At 42.6% G+C, this 14,810-nt stretch overlaps 1 protein-coding gene and 1 long non-coding RNA gene across 13 annotated transcripts in view; both read left to right on the forward strand.

The window, feature by feature from the left end:
• The first annotated feature begins 2,199 nt into the window (after nucleotides 1–2,199).
• LOC129818309 (ceramide transfer protein-like) overlaps nucleotides 2,200–14,810 on the forward strand; it is a 75,873-nt gene continuing 63,262 nt past the window's right edge. For 9 of the 12 annotated variants that reach the window (XR_008753922.1, XR_008753923.1, XM_055874070.1 and 6 more), the window contains exons 1-2: nucleotides 2,234–2,917; nucleotides 4,190–4,324. Coding sequence is in view for 10 of the 12 variants with exons in the window: in XM_055874070.1 (XP_055730045.1) it covers nucleotides 2,801–2,917; nucleotides 4,190–4,324 (252 nt within the window). In the remaining 2 variants the exon portion in view is untranslated. Of the gene's footprint in view, nucleotides 2,918–4,189; nucleotides 4,325–14,810 lie in introns of all 12 variants that reach the window. The other 3 variants (XM_055874066.1, XM_055874064.1, XM_055874065.1) reach the window with 3 other exon arrangements.
• LOC129818311 (uncharacterized) lies at nucleotides 4,331–13,727 on the forward strand. The gene is made up of 4 exons (XR_008753924.1): nucleotides 4,331–9,350; nucleotides 10,568–10,714; nucleotides 11,383–11,526; nucleotides 11,647–13,727. It is a non-coding gene; the product is annotated as an uncharacterized LOC129818311 (long non-coding RNA).

A 14,810-nucleotide genomic window follows, 5' to 3' on the forward strand; every position in this document is an offset into this window, starting at 1 on the left:
GAGATGTTTCTACAACTTGATTGGAGTCTACCTGTGGTAAAATCAATTGATTGGACATGATTTGAAAAGGCACACACACCTGTCTAAATAAGGTCCCACAGTTGTGAGAGCAAAAACCAAGCCATGAGGTCGAAGGAATTGTCCGTAGAGCTCCAATACAGGATTGTGTTGAGACACAGACCTAGGGAAGGTTACCAACAAATTTCTGCAGCATTGCAGGTCCACAAGAACACAGTGGACTCCATCATTCTTAAATTGAGGTAGTTTGGAACCACCAAGACTCTTCCTAGAGCTGGCCGCCTGGCCAAACTACGCAATCGGGGGAGAAGGGCCTTGGTCATGGAGGTGACCGAGAACCCAATGGAATCTCTGACAGAGCTCCAATGTACCACTGTGGAGATGGGAGAACTTTACAGAAGGACAACCATCTCTGCAGCACTCCAGCAATCAGGCTTTATACTAGAGTGGCCAGGTGGAAGTCACTCTTCAGTAAGAGGCACATGACAGCCCGCTTTTATTTGTCAAAAGGCACCTAAAGGACTCTCAAACCATGAGAAACAAGATTATCTGGTCTGATGAAACCAAGATTGAACTCTTTGGCCTGAATGCCAAGCATTACGTCTGTAGGAAACCTGACACCATCCCTACAGTTATGCATGGTGGTGGCAGCATTATGCTGTGGAGAGGTTTTTCAGCTGAAGGGACTGGGAGACTAGTCAGGATTGAGGGAAAGATGAATGGGGCAAAGTACAGAGAGATCCTTGATGAAAACGTGCTCCAGGGTGCTCAGGACATCAGACTGGGGCAAAGGTTCACCTTCCAACGTGATAATGCACGGCCCCATGTCGCAAGGATCTGTACACAATTCCTGAAAGCTTAAAATGTCCCAGTTCTTCCATGGCCTGCATACTCACCAGACTCACCATTGAGCATGTTTAGGATGCTCTGGATTGACGTGTACGACAGTGTGTTCCGATTCCCGCCAATATCCAGCAACTTTGCACAGTCATTGAAGAGGAGTGGGACAATATTCCACAGTCCACAATCAACACCAAGATCAGCTGTGTGCGAAGGAGATGTGTCGCGCTGCACACTAGATACTGACTGGTTTTCTGATCCACGCCCTTATCTTTTTTTTTTAAAGGTATCTGTGACCAACAGATGCATGTCTGTATTCCCAGTCATGTGACAGCCATAAATTAGGGCCTAATGAATTTATTTCAATTTACAGATTTCTTTATATGAACTGTATCTCAGTAAAATCTTTGAAATTGCTATATGTTGCATTTATATTTTTGTTCAGGGTACATACTGTACCTACCTCAATTACCTTGTTCCCCTGCTCATCGACTCGGTACTGGTACCCTGTGTATATATTGTGTATCTATTATTACTTTTATTATTGCGTGGTTGACTTTTCTATTATTTATCTATTTTCTTTCTCTGCATTGTTGGGAAGAGCCCGTCAGTAAGCTTTTCAATGTTAGTCTACACCTGTTGTTTATGAAGCATGTGACAAATAAAATTTGATTTGATTTGTGTAGGCCACCAAATGGATTAGGACTGGAGGAGAGGAGGGAATGAGGAATATCACAAAGGCGTTTGTGACAGGAAGAGCCGCTCAGCTGAGCATGGAATATCACATGACTGTGACTTATACTTAAAGCTCTGGCTTTCCTGTGAGTCAGAGCACGTGACCTTACCAATATGACTGGTAGAGCAAGGAAGGGAGGGAAGGCAGGGACAAAGAAGAAAGTGTGCTAAAAAGATAAAAGAACTTGGGATTTTAGTGGGCTTTGGTTATGTCATTGACGCTTAGAGGGAGGGCCTTAAGAATTTAGTCAGGGATGTTGTTGGTGGGTAGTGTGTGTGTGTGTGTGTGTGTGTGGCACTCCTGGGCCCACATAAATCACTGATTTCCCACTCATGGCACAGTGTCTGTTTTATATGAAAACACGGGTATTATACATTTAGGTGTAGTTTTCCTCAGTGGTACTGTTCTAATGGGTTGTTACTGAAACACAAACCACTAATACACTGGAATCAGTAAATATTGGTGTACTGTTCCTTACAGACTATGCCATCAGTGATCTCATGTCAATGAGAAAGAATGTAATGTAATCATGGATATGACCTGCCATGCCATGCCATGCTACTTAATGCGAAGTACTACTTACTGAATATGTAGGAGGGGTTTACTTGTTTTTTGGGGAACGGATTTAGGGACGTCACCCGAGCAGCCAGCGCCCCTTCCACGCGCGAATCCGACAGGCGTGAATATGGCGTAGCTGTCAGACGCTTAGAAAGGCAATTATTTACTGATATAAAGATGTTTTCGTCGTAGTAAATACTAGATTTTATTACATTTACCAAGTCAGTTAGTAGTGTGATACTCTTTATTTCAAATAGCTGCTAGGGTTTTGAGTATTTCAAGCTGGATGGAAGGTTTGCCGCTAGAAGAAAACATAAAGGGGCGGGTGCGAGTCATTCCTTGCTAGTTCCTACCTGACTAGCCAGTCTGCTATCGTTATAGCTTATCTAACGTTACAGGCTAGTGACACAAACAGTCCTCCAGGTGAAGAGTCAATTTGGACAAACACTAGCTAATAAGAATAATTTTAGGACATAGCTAAGACATTTAGATCTGGCTAGTAACGTTAGATGTGTAACAGTTATTTCGTAACGCTATTATTGCGCTCTAATTATTTTAAACTTTCTGTAGCTAACGTTAGTTGTTTGTTTTCATTTAGCTCGACTGTCAGCTAACGTTCGCTTCCTAGCTACCTAGACAACACCAACAATGTCGGATAACCAGAGCTGGAATTCCTCGGGTTCCGATGAAGATTTGGATACCGCGGAATCGGGAGTAGGACAGCCTGTTGTTGGAATCGCCGAGTACAGTGGAATCCTCAGCAAGGTAACGTTAACTGATCTGACGTCAAACCTGACTAGTTAATTAGCTAGCTAACGTTAGCTAACTTTAACTACCGTAGCTAGCTAGCTCTGGGTGGTTGAGATGGGTAGCTAGAGACAGCTAGCTAGACATATGCAGGGCTCTACAGTGCGACCATTTTACTCGCATATGCGCCTACCTATTTTACTGTGCGACCCGTAATTATTGTTTAGGTGCGCCTAGAAGAAAATAAAGATTAACTGTATTACCTTTGTGCTCCTAAATGTTTTGTGTGCGCCTACAGTTTCCCAATGTATGTGCTCCAAGTAAAAAAGGGTAGCGTATCTGGCTATACACCGCAATTACGCTATGTATATTATTAGCCAATAACATAGCCTATAAGCCTATTGTAGTGTTATGGACTAATTAAACGATAGTGTTGGTTGACAAAGTGTCAGTCCTACTGTTGTGAACAAGAACCAAAGCGCGCGAGCTCTTGTTTTGTTTTGTTTGTAAAAAAAAATTACATTTCAAACTAGCTAGCCAAACAAAGGTAACCAAACCAGGCACACAAACTGTCTAGCTGACAGCTGGCCCATCTTAACTTGACCGTGGCTTCTGGTTGGGGGTTTCTGAAAGGCTTTAACAAAACGGTAGTTCGCTAACGTTAGGCATTAGCAAACATAATATTATCTAGGTAAGCATCTAATTGAAAGCTGTGTGGGTTGCCATTCTAAAGTCTGTCTGACCATAGAAATATAATGATCATTCTAGTTATGTGGCCTGAATGGCCAACCCAAACAGGTTGAGATATTGCACATCATAATCATGCTAAACTCACCTGCGTTATCATAGTAAGCCCTGTACATCTGATAAATTAGTTTTAGATGGATGAATGGGTTTTTTCTTTACGTAGTTAACTGTTTCATACAGCCTTGTGAGTGCTTGCTTGCCACAGATTGTTACATCAGATGAATGCCACAGTAGAATATTGCATCAAAACAGTAGTCAACAAACGGATATGAATTTAGAAGTTAAGTTAATCATATGATTCTACCTTCCTAGTGTTTCATCAACTAACCATTGTGTGATTGAATTTAGTTATTGACATCCAATCTAAGTGTCTCATTTAGCCTTTTCAGACTGCAGTGGCCAACTTGTCCCAACAATGTGTTGTTACATAGGGCAAAAAGGTATATCGTGCACATCCTCATTATAGCATGATCACATTGTGAATTCCTCCCTCCCTCATAGCTAAGTCACTTTTTAATTTGCATTCCCTTACCTCTCCTTCAGTGGACCAACTACATCCACGGCTGGCAGGATCGCTGGGTGGTTCTGAAGAACAACACTCTGAGCTACTACAAGTCTCAGGATGAGAGAGAGTTTGGCTGCAGAGGGTCCCTATGTCTCAGCAAGGCTGTCATCACTGTGAGTTGACTGAACAATACTATAGAGTAGACTACAATACTGTGTTACTGTACTACTTTATAGATGCTTACAGGGCCAATCAGCAGTTTAAATATTAACAAAGCATCCTCCCCGCCATTGTTTCGGCAAAAAGCTGAGTGATGGGGCTGGAGAAATGTAACCACTATAAAGTTCATAGACAGAGCTATGGATACAGGTACTGACCATCCATGATATCAACATTATAGTTCTGCAGCCATGTTTTGAGGCTTTAGTGTTAATTTACATTTACTTTGTTTACAAACATTGGAGTAAAATAAGCTTATATTTTGGGTTCTGATGATTCTTCAAGAATCAATGGGTAACATATCATTAAGTTCATTAAGTCCAAAAATTGATGTAGCAATTGCTGATTGATCCTTTTAAGTCTCTGTCCAAAATGTAATGATGAGAGAGGGTTCCTGTGTGTTAGAAAGACTGTCCTCTGTGTGTAGACACCCAACTTCAAACCTACAACACAGTGTCTTGTCTCACGTCTTGTCTTGGTGCCCTGCTAATATCAAGATCCATCACATACTTCTGAGCTCTTATTGATTTCTGACTCCAGTTGAGAACCAGTTGAATGAATGGATATGTGAATGATCTGGAAGTTGTATTTTATGGACAGTGTAACAAGCTAGAGAGAGAGATCAACTATTGACATGGATATCCATTTAATATTAACTCTGAGAGGTGCATTGGATCAAAAATGTGCCCTCCTTATAAGCAAATGAGAGTTGAGTGCATAATACTGTTGTTTTCATTTATAAACAACAACACAGAACTCCTGATTTAGACTTATTGCTGGAGGGTAAGTAGCTCCTCAGCTGACTGCTGGTTTTAACACAACACTCTTATCTAGGGATCAACTTAGGCTCTACTCAGCCCTACTCAGATCCTTTCACAATGCATCTATCCATCCGTCTCTCCAGGATTCTGCGATGGCAATTTTGTTTGCAAAATCAACAATTCCCTGCATGTTATGTGAGGGCTTGCAAATTTGACCATTCACTCTACTATTTTTTGCATAAAAATGTCAAATCGTTGAAATGTTATCGCATAAAACTGACCCATTGCTGCAGTACAAAAAGAGGGGCTGCAATTTCAACCCATCACCGCACAAATAATATGGTTCAATAAAGCGACACATCAACAAACATTTTCCATTGTCAGTGCATTTTTGTGACAAATTGGACAAAATCATCACACATAATCCTGGAGAGGCTGATCCTTCCTTCCTTGAAGTAACCACTGATCTAACAGTATAAGATCAAGGCTAGGTGACAGCTATCATAGATTTGACCAGTCCAGTTATGTCATTCACTGATATTAAGGAGGATAATGACATGAATGACAAAGGTTGGGTTCTCATGGTAACTGATTGATTAACTGCTATATACAGTGCTTTCGGAAGACATTCAGACCCCTTGACATTTTTCCATATTTTTGCTAATTTATTAAAAAAAAAATCAAATTTACCTAAGTATTCAGACCCTCTACTCAGTACTTTGTTGAAGCATCTTTGGCAGCGGCTACAGCCTCGAGTCTTCATGGGTATGACGCTACAAGCTTGGCATACCTGTATTTGAGGGGTTTCTCCCATTCTTCTCTGCAGATCCTCTCAAACTCTGTCAGGTTGGATGGGGAGCGTTGCTGCACAGATATTTTCAGGTCTCCAGAGATGTTAGAGCAGGTTCAAGTCTGGGCTCTAGCTGAGCCGCTCAAGGACATTCAGATACTTGCCCTGAAGCCACTCCTGCATTGTCTTGGCTTTGTGCACTCCTGCGTTGTCTTGGCTTTGAGACTTGTGCATGAAGCTGCTCCCCAATTCACCACAAGGGCAGTGAGCTGTAAGCGAGAGTATGCAAGCAACTGGTAAGCAAGCATGTAACTTACCTCTACCATGGCACTACTGCACTAGACTCGTCACATGCACCCTGCAGTTGCCCGCCGATATATACACACAGACACACACACACACAGACAGCGGGATGAATGAGTGACCTGTTCCCAGGCTGATCAGAATTGTCAACCTATTCAGTCTGTATTTATTCAGCTTCATCCATTCTCTACCACTGTAAATATTAACTTCCACTGTAATGTTGGCCATGTTCCAGACCTGGGGAGTGTACTTTCCATAACTGAAGATTCCATGGCTTTGATCATAAACAACCATAGGATTATTAAATGCGCCCTGGCTCAGACACAATCTGATTAGAATGTCAAATGAGACACACACACACACACACCAGCCAGGCAGTGGAGAATGGTTTGCAGTCAGGAGTCATGAGGAAGGACAATTGGATTCCACGTTCTTGTGACTGGATTGAATACTATCTAGTGCTCTTCAAATGAACAGATTGCCTTTAGTCTGGAATGAAGACACCCCCCACACTTTCTCTTACTTATTCATTTTTTTCACTCAGTCTCCCTCCCTCTCTCTGTATGTCTGTCCCTTTCTGTATGTCTCTGTATATGTGTATATTAATATCAGCCATTGCATGCGGCTCTGACATACTCTACAACTCCTCTTGTATTGAAGACTCCCAAATCAGGTTTACACTCCTCCGTTACACAGTGTGTCTCTCTCACTGAAGTGGAAGAGGTGTCGGCTGCTTGCCTGAGGCTGTTTCGGCAGGCAAAATATACACACGCATTGTCAGTCTCCAGTGCTCAGTGATCACCAGTCAGGTTAGAACATGCAGGTGGCTTTACTTCCTTGTCAGTGTTAACAGACATGTTATCATGTTACAGCAAGACAGAGGAAGGTGTGTGTATGTGAGGTCACAGGATTACGCTTAAGCTCATAGCACCTCGAGCAGTGTGTGTGTTGTGTGTCCGTCCCCTGAGGGAAGCAGAGAAAACAGGAAGACCGAGAAAGAAAACCCAGGAAAAGAGAGCTAGAAACTCAGAGGGACGTTCTGCCTCTTCTGAGCCAGATGGGGCTGACGATGCTTTAAACCCCTGCTCTGTTTTTCTGTCAGTCTGTCTGCAGTCTCTGCTGCTGCTCTGCAGCCATTCAGCTGATTTGGTGGGAAATGACCCGTATAGGTCTCGCTTTTATTCCCTCCCTCTGGTGGTGTGTGGTTGTATGTGTGGTCTGTGGTAAATCCGAAGCTCGAGCCAGTGTATCGGTTGAGTAGTCAAATAGCACAGATCCTTGTCGATCTGCAGCATGGGCATTTCCTCTCTAGTTCATTCTCTCTCTGTGTCTGGATTTAGACTGTCAGCTGAATGCTATTAAAATGTGACTGCTCAAAGCATAAACACAACTGAACAGAAGGGGGACGTGTGTGTGGGTCAACCAGTTTGTGAAAGAGAATAGAGCCTGCTGTCCTGGCTACGCACAAACAGGTCGTCCACCAGACAGTGGGACTGATGTTTAAAGAAGGTGCGTGTTCTATTGCCACTCTGGCTTTTCATAGCAGTACTAGAAAATTGGCTTGGGAGATATACTGTATTTCAAAATAATATTTTCTTTGCGGGGTTTGGTGGGTGCGATGCCATTTGCTTAAATTTTAATTTAAGTATAACTAAGAAATCGAAGATGTGCCAAATAAATTAAAACCAGGTCAGGGCTCCAGGTATGCATTTGGTTGGTAACTTGCTGGTGAAGTGGCTAGATGTCAAGATTAAGCTTCTTGGTTACTGCAGAGACATTCAATCCCCTCCTGGATCCAGATTCGTGTTGCCTAAATGTATTTGTTTGCCCATTCGATAATACCGTATACCCTGGTATGGTACAGAAACGGTATGAAAATCTGGGTTCTGCCCAACCCTACAAGAAAAGCAAACATGAAAATAGTATGCAGCATTGTCCATAGGCCTTCTGTATGCATGGGTATTTTTGAAACTGGGCCTATTTTTCATTGGGTGGTCTGAGAATTAATACGGTTCATTTGTTTATTCCCAGCACATTAATAAAAGTTTGAGTGACCCCGCTTATGATTACAGCTAAGCACACTCTTTAGGGATTTAGGGATCAATTCCTCAGTTCAAAAGGCTGGAGATCAGCAATAACCCTGCCTGATTTGTGTAACAGAATAATATAGGCCTTTGGCCTCACCACTCAGAATGACACTAGTATCCATAATTAGCTCCAGATTTAGCTCCAGCTCTCCTCCCCTTAGGGGCTAGGAGACAGACGAAACAGGAGGGAGCGTCTGTTGATTGATGCTCTCTCTCAGCCAAGGCCATCGGCAGTGATACTATGAGCAAAGCTGGCAAATCAGAGGTCAAGAAGCATTTGCAGATGTCAATGTCAGTAAATTCAGCATTCTTCTCTTTGCCCACCTCAAACCCTCCAGACCATTTAGGGTGTTATTGCAGAGGGAAGCTCTTTGATTGGTTTAACATGTCCAAGGAATGGCTGAATCTGGGTTGTTCAGTAATATTGTAGGGAGAGGAAGAGCAGGGGCAATCAGAGTTGATTTGAAGGGGTTTTCTGAAGTGTGAGAGTGGAGGGGTGGGTAGGATGGAAGGAAAAGAGACAGGCTATAGGGGGAGATGTTAGAAAGTGTTAGTTGAAATCGGAAGTAGGTCTCTTCCTCTGGTCTGGCGCTTGTAACTTCCTGTGGGCTGATATCACAGGAGAATATATGTTTTTTGTTCTGTGGTGACTGATGTCATGACCCTTTCCATCCTGTCCTGTCTTTCTCTCTCCTGTCCAATCCTTCTCTCTCCCATTTAGCTAGGTCAGTCTCTCCCATTCTAGTCTCCTCCTTCCCCCTGTGACCCGACCCATCTACCCTTTCAGGATTTGTCAGTGTTTGCACCAAAACACAGAAGCATACAGAAATAAGGGAAGTCATGTTTATCTATGTAGATATGTGGTGGGCTGAATGTTTTGATTGGTTTCCCAGGATCTGAGTGGTTTGGTCTCCCTCCACATTGGTTCTAAATCTCAGAGAGGCTTTACAGGCTGCTTTGAGAAGAGCTGCTCTTCCCTCAACGGTGGGGAACACGTACGCAAGCTGGAGTGGTGGCGGGGGTTGGTGAGAACAGAGGGGTGAGTGTATGTGTGGGCAGGGGGCACCTCTTCAAAAGCAGGATGGGAAGTTTGTCTTGGGAAAGAGAGAAGTGAAGAAGGTCTCAGCCTCAAACCTGTCATTTTGACGTTTCTGGACTCTTTCGTACATTGATTTGTATTTAGTCTTTATTAAACTAGGCGAGTCAGTTAAGAACAAATTCTTATTTACAATGACGGCCTACGCCGGCCAAACCCAGACGACGCTGGGCCAATTGTGCGCCGCCCTATGGGACTCCCTATCACAGCCGGATGTGATTCAGCCTAGATTTGAACCAGAGACTGTAGTGACGCCTCTTGCACTGAGATGCAGTGCCTTAGACCGCTGCGCTGCTCGGGAGCCCCATGCTCTTAAAGAGAGAACATTAGAGGAGAGTAACTAAGTATTCAATCATTTGTGTGTCTGTCAGCTGAGAGGTCCACGCTGCCTCTCCAGAGGTGTTTATTTTAACCCTGCTTCCCACTATACCCTCCCAGTTTTACCCATGGCCCGGAAGACCATTCCAAGTAGCCCTCTCAGTAACCCCTCGGCTGCCATTCCTAGCACCATAGACACCCTAGAGATCCCCCCCTGCTCCCCAGGACCCTTTTTCCATGAGTAGTTAGAATGTCAAAGACGTGTGTGTGAAACCAATATACACCCTGATGAATGGACAGTCACTAGTATACGCAATGCACATCCAAACCTAGAACAGAAGAAGCAGCCTGATAGTGTGACAGAGCGTAGTCCTGAGTTGCTTGGCTCTGTAGTCTTATCTTCACTCTGCCTAATACATAATTTTGAGCAACGCAAGACAGGAGATGGAGGTTCTGCAGAAACTAACTTGTGTTATGGACAGCAGCTACACATTGGCTGTGCCATTGCCTATTACAGGATTTCTCAGCCAAACTGAGCATCTGATCGTGTCCTCTCTCCCCACCAGGTTTCAGCTAAATTACACTTCTCCATTGAGTCCCATTCCAGAGAGCTGGCAATGGCCAGATGGGTTAAATGACTCTGCCAACTCACTAAAGCAGTCTCATTCTGCTGTGACACACATTTTCTCTCATTACTTTAGACTCAATCTGCCAGTGTGAGGTGTGGTATAGGAATGGGGTGTACCATCTTAAGGCTGCGCTGTGTAATTATATGTGTACAGGTGTTTTTGGAGACCTAGATTTGAACACAATTTCCAAGAAACCTCCTCTCTCTCTCATAGGTAGTCTGCAGGGAATCATATGGTACATCAGCATCCTCTCTGAACGCAGTTTAGGCTGCTGAAAATTCGACACTGCAAGTGGATGCGATAACCACTACGGTCAAGATTGAAAAGATGAATCGATTCTATTTGATGTCTTCAGAACAGGTAAAAATGTGATACACTGGGTATAATTCTCATTTTTAGATTGTAATAAAAAGGTTTTTTTAGTAATTCAAATGGTTAACTTTATTATAGATAACAACTTTAGATAAGTTAGCTAGATAGTTAACTGGAATTTCTCTGCCTGGTAGAAAATTAGATAGCAATCTGGCGATAGCTAGCAAGCTGTCTAGGTACATTAGCTAGCTATCACAATGAATTTGGACTTTCATAGTGCTGCATTCACGGAAAATAACATGGCTTTGGCATGCTTGGTAACGTTTAGTCCTTTGCCCTTCTGATTCCAATACTGGGTATGGCCCCTTGCATTCTCTAACTAGCTGGTAGTCCTGAGCTAGCTACCTAGTTAGACTAACTAGCAATCTAAATGTGCCTGATTTTAGATTGCAGTAAAAACAAACAAAGCTCCCATAATTAGATGTAATAGACCCTAATGTGAACAATTAGGTGGTAAATGTGCACCAAAGTAAAACAGAATATGATGTAGGATACCCTAATCTTAGACATTCAATTTGATAAACATTTTATCAACAACTACTGCATTTCATTTGGTATCTATAAAAGTGCTCATTTGTATTAGCTACATTGGTTATCAAGATGTTGTGTATTAATTGTAGAAGTGTGATACTTGACCCTGCATGTTCTTTCTGTAGGATTCCAGTGTTGAAGAGCCTTAGTTCCCATCTGCTGTGGGTAGAGGAGCTAGAGGAAGGGGGAGAAGAGCAAGGTGTAGAGCTGCAGAAAGAACCCGGAAGTCCGTGAGGGCTGAAAGACAGGAGAGGGTGACCCAGATAAAGGTTGGTGAAAATCTTTCACCTGTGGTTCTGTTTACCTGTTTCACAACATTTCAAAATTCATTTTACACAATATTTGACTTTTTTGTAATGAACTGTTCCTTTTATTCCCTATCAATACAGGCTAGGTTGAGAAAGCTGTCCTTTGAGGAAAGGTGCTGGAGCAGTTCGCTACCTGTTCACTTGGCATGATGTTTGACATAATGGATTTGTAGATGGCTATCCCAGGATCTCCAGACATCCCAGACTGAGGACAACCTCGCTGGTGCACCTACCTGAAATTGACGGGAGATGCCCGTTGACCTGGGGCCGGTTGCACCAGTTGGTCATAAGAGGTTCATAACTCTACGTCCAACGTAAAATTCACTCTAAACTGGACTTAAAAATTATACGTGTTGCCCCACTTGGGTGTAAGCCCTTCTAAACTGAGCAAAAAAAGAAATGTCCCTTTTTCAGGATGCAGTCTTTCAAAGATAATTTGTGAAAATTCCAATAACTTCAGATCTTCATTGTCAAGGGTTTGAACACTGTTTCCCATGCATGTTCAATGAACCATAAACAATTAATGAGCATGCACCTGTGGAATGGTCGTTAAGACACTAACAGCTTACAGACATTAGGCAATTAAAGTCACAGTTATGAAAACTTAGGACACTAAAGAGGCCTTTCTACTGACTCTGAAAAACACCAAAAGAAAGATGCCCAGGGTCCCTGCTCATCTGCGTGAACGTGCTTTAGGCATGCTACAAGGAGGCATGAGGATTGCAGATATGGCCAGGGCAATAAATTGCAATGTCCGTACTGTGAGACGGCTAAGAGTGCTACAGGGAGACAGGACGGAAAGCTGATCGTCCTCGCAGTGGCAGACCTACGTGTTACAACACCTGCACAGGATCGGTACATCCGAACATCACACCTGCGGGACAGGTACAGGATGGCAACAACAACTGGCAACACAGCATCATCGGACTGAGCTTGTTGTTATTGCAAGCAATCTCAACGCTGTGCGTTATAGGGAAGACATCCTCCTCCCTCATGTGGTACCCTTCCTACAGGCTCATCCTGACATGACCCTCCAGCATGACAATGCCACCAGCCATACTGCTTGTTCTGTGTGTGATGTCAGTGTTCTGCCATGGCCAGCGAAGAGCCCGGATCTCAATTCCATTGAGCATGTCTGGGACCTGTTGGAATGGAGGGTGAGGGCTAGGGCAGAGGAGGAGATGCTGGCCACACCAGATACTGACTTACTTTGATTTTTCCCCCCCTTTGTTCAGGGACACATTATTCAATTTCTGTTCGTCACATGTCTGTGGAACTTGTTCAGTTTATGTCTCAGTTGTTGAATCTTATGTTCATACAAATATTTACACATGTTAAGTTTGCTGAAAATAAACGTAGTTGACAGTAAGAGGACGTTTCTTTTTTTGCTAAGTTTATGTACTATGCCTGGGCTTGGATTCTACGCCTAGTAGGGAGCAGGCGTAGGCCCCAATTTAACACACATCTTCATCATGATTGCTATAATTTTCTATGCACATCTTGTGTGTCCATAATTCACAACCTCCGCAGGCTTTTGGAGTTGCCTAGATGCGAAAATCAATATTTATTATAATGGTTGGAGGACTTTGGGAGTTTCAGTAAGCAACAATTTGATACATGCCTTGCATTAGCCTATTATTGCAATATTTTCTTTATATGGATCGTGCATGTATAGTGGTGGGCTATGCAAACTGACATGCCTCGCAAGCAGCGCATAAAATTGACATTTTGGCCCACCAGCCAATGTGGCATGTAGATAAAATAAATCTACCAACCAACTTAGATTTTTTACCAGCCCAAATATTTTTTTGCCAAAATTACTGAGGGAAAAAATGCCTTGTAATGTTTCAAAACAAGAAATCTATTAGTAAGAAGTAATGTGGTATATTACTCAATACTCAATATATTACTCAATACTTCATATGAACCTAAGTTCCGTCAATATCGGGAAACCGGGCCCAGGGCAATGGTAGTTCAGTACTTTGCCATATCAGTATTTCATCTGAATGTTATTTTGTTTTATCTTATTTGTCTTGTGGTATTTTTGCACAACTGCTATTGTTAATTTTTTTACTTGCACTGTGGTCTTTGTTAGTTTGAGAAGGTTACAGAGTATCTTGTGTTCTTATAAAATATCTGTAATAAACCTTTATTTGACATGATCTGTGTAATCATCCAGACTTGTTTCATACTGTATTTACACCAGGATAGTTAGATAATTTGGTTAGGTAATTTGGAGTTAACCTTCAGGAGCATAATATCCAGGAATAGAGTAGTTTAGTAAACAAATCTAATACCATTCCAAAAGTAAAATAATGATGCCTATACGCTAGATAAAGAATACACAAATGTTGTTTCTCAAACATGTTTCTTGCCCACACCAACGTTCAAAGGTGTGCAAACTGCAGGAGGGCATCGTGTTGTCTACTTAAAGCTGTACTTCTGGCCATGTCCTTAGACATAGAGACAAGATTATTTGATTGATGGTTGTAGTCAAGTGCTGCCAAAAAGGGTTCTGGCCTCTGGAATTTGACTATACCACTTGCCAACTATGACAGACTTGCCTTTGATGACCATCAGTCTTAGAATTCCAAGGTAAATGCATTCAGTTTAGTAAGTATTTGAATTATTGGAGAAGGATACTATGTGGCAGAATGAACAATGATTTCTCACCTAAAGTTGCAGTACGTCTCGATACTTTTCAGCATTCAAGACAATTTGGGTCAGTGCTTACTGTGCCGAAGATCCCTGCTGCATCGGGTCTTTGTTGCGGTTCTCCTCCAGATTGTCATGCTGGCTGCAGCCGAAGGCCCATTCATGTTCATTGACCACGTGATGCAAGACACCTCCACAGATTCTGAAATTAATTGAGAATGCATCATTGAGAGCATGACAACCTCCACTATGTACAGTAAATATCTTAAGCAACTTGTGTGGAAGGCAGTCAGCCTAGCATAATGTTTCAGTTGATATTAACTAAGAAAAGTCTGGATATGTATTCTTCTATGTCTGCTCAACAAGATACTGTATAACTTGAGGGGTTTCTTGGATTCCATCTGATATGAATGTTTCTGAGTAACGTATTGCATTAGAGACTCCTCAACCATATTGCCTGCTGTGTAAATACCTATCATATCGATGCAATGAATTGTAGTTGTTTGCAATGTAAATTAAGTAGTCACCATGAACCTCACTCTGTCTGCAGTTTTACAGCAGAACCAGAAAGGGTGGACAATGTCCTTGAT

The sequence above is a fragment of the Salvelinus fontinalis genome, chromosome 21 (assembly GCF_029448725.1).
Source record: "Salvelinus fontinalis isolate EN_2023a chromosome 21, ASM2944872v1, whole genome shotgun sequence".
NCBI lineage: Eukaryota > Metazoa > Chordata > Actinopteri > Salmoniformes > Salmonidae > Salvelinus > Salvelinus fontinalis.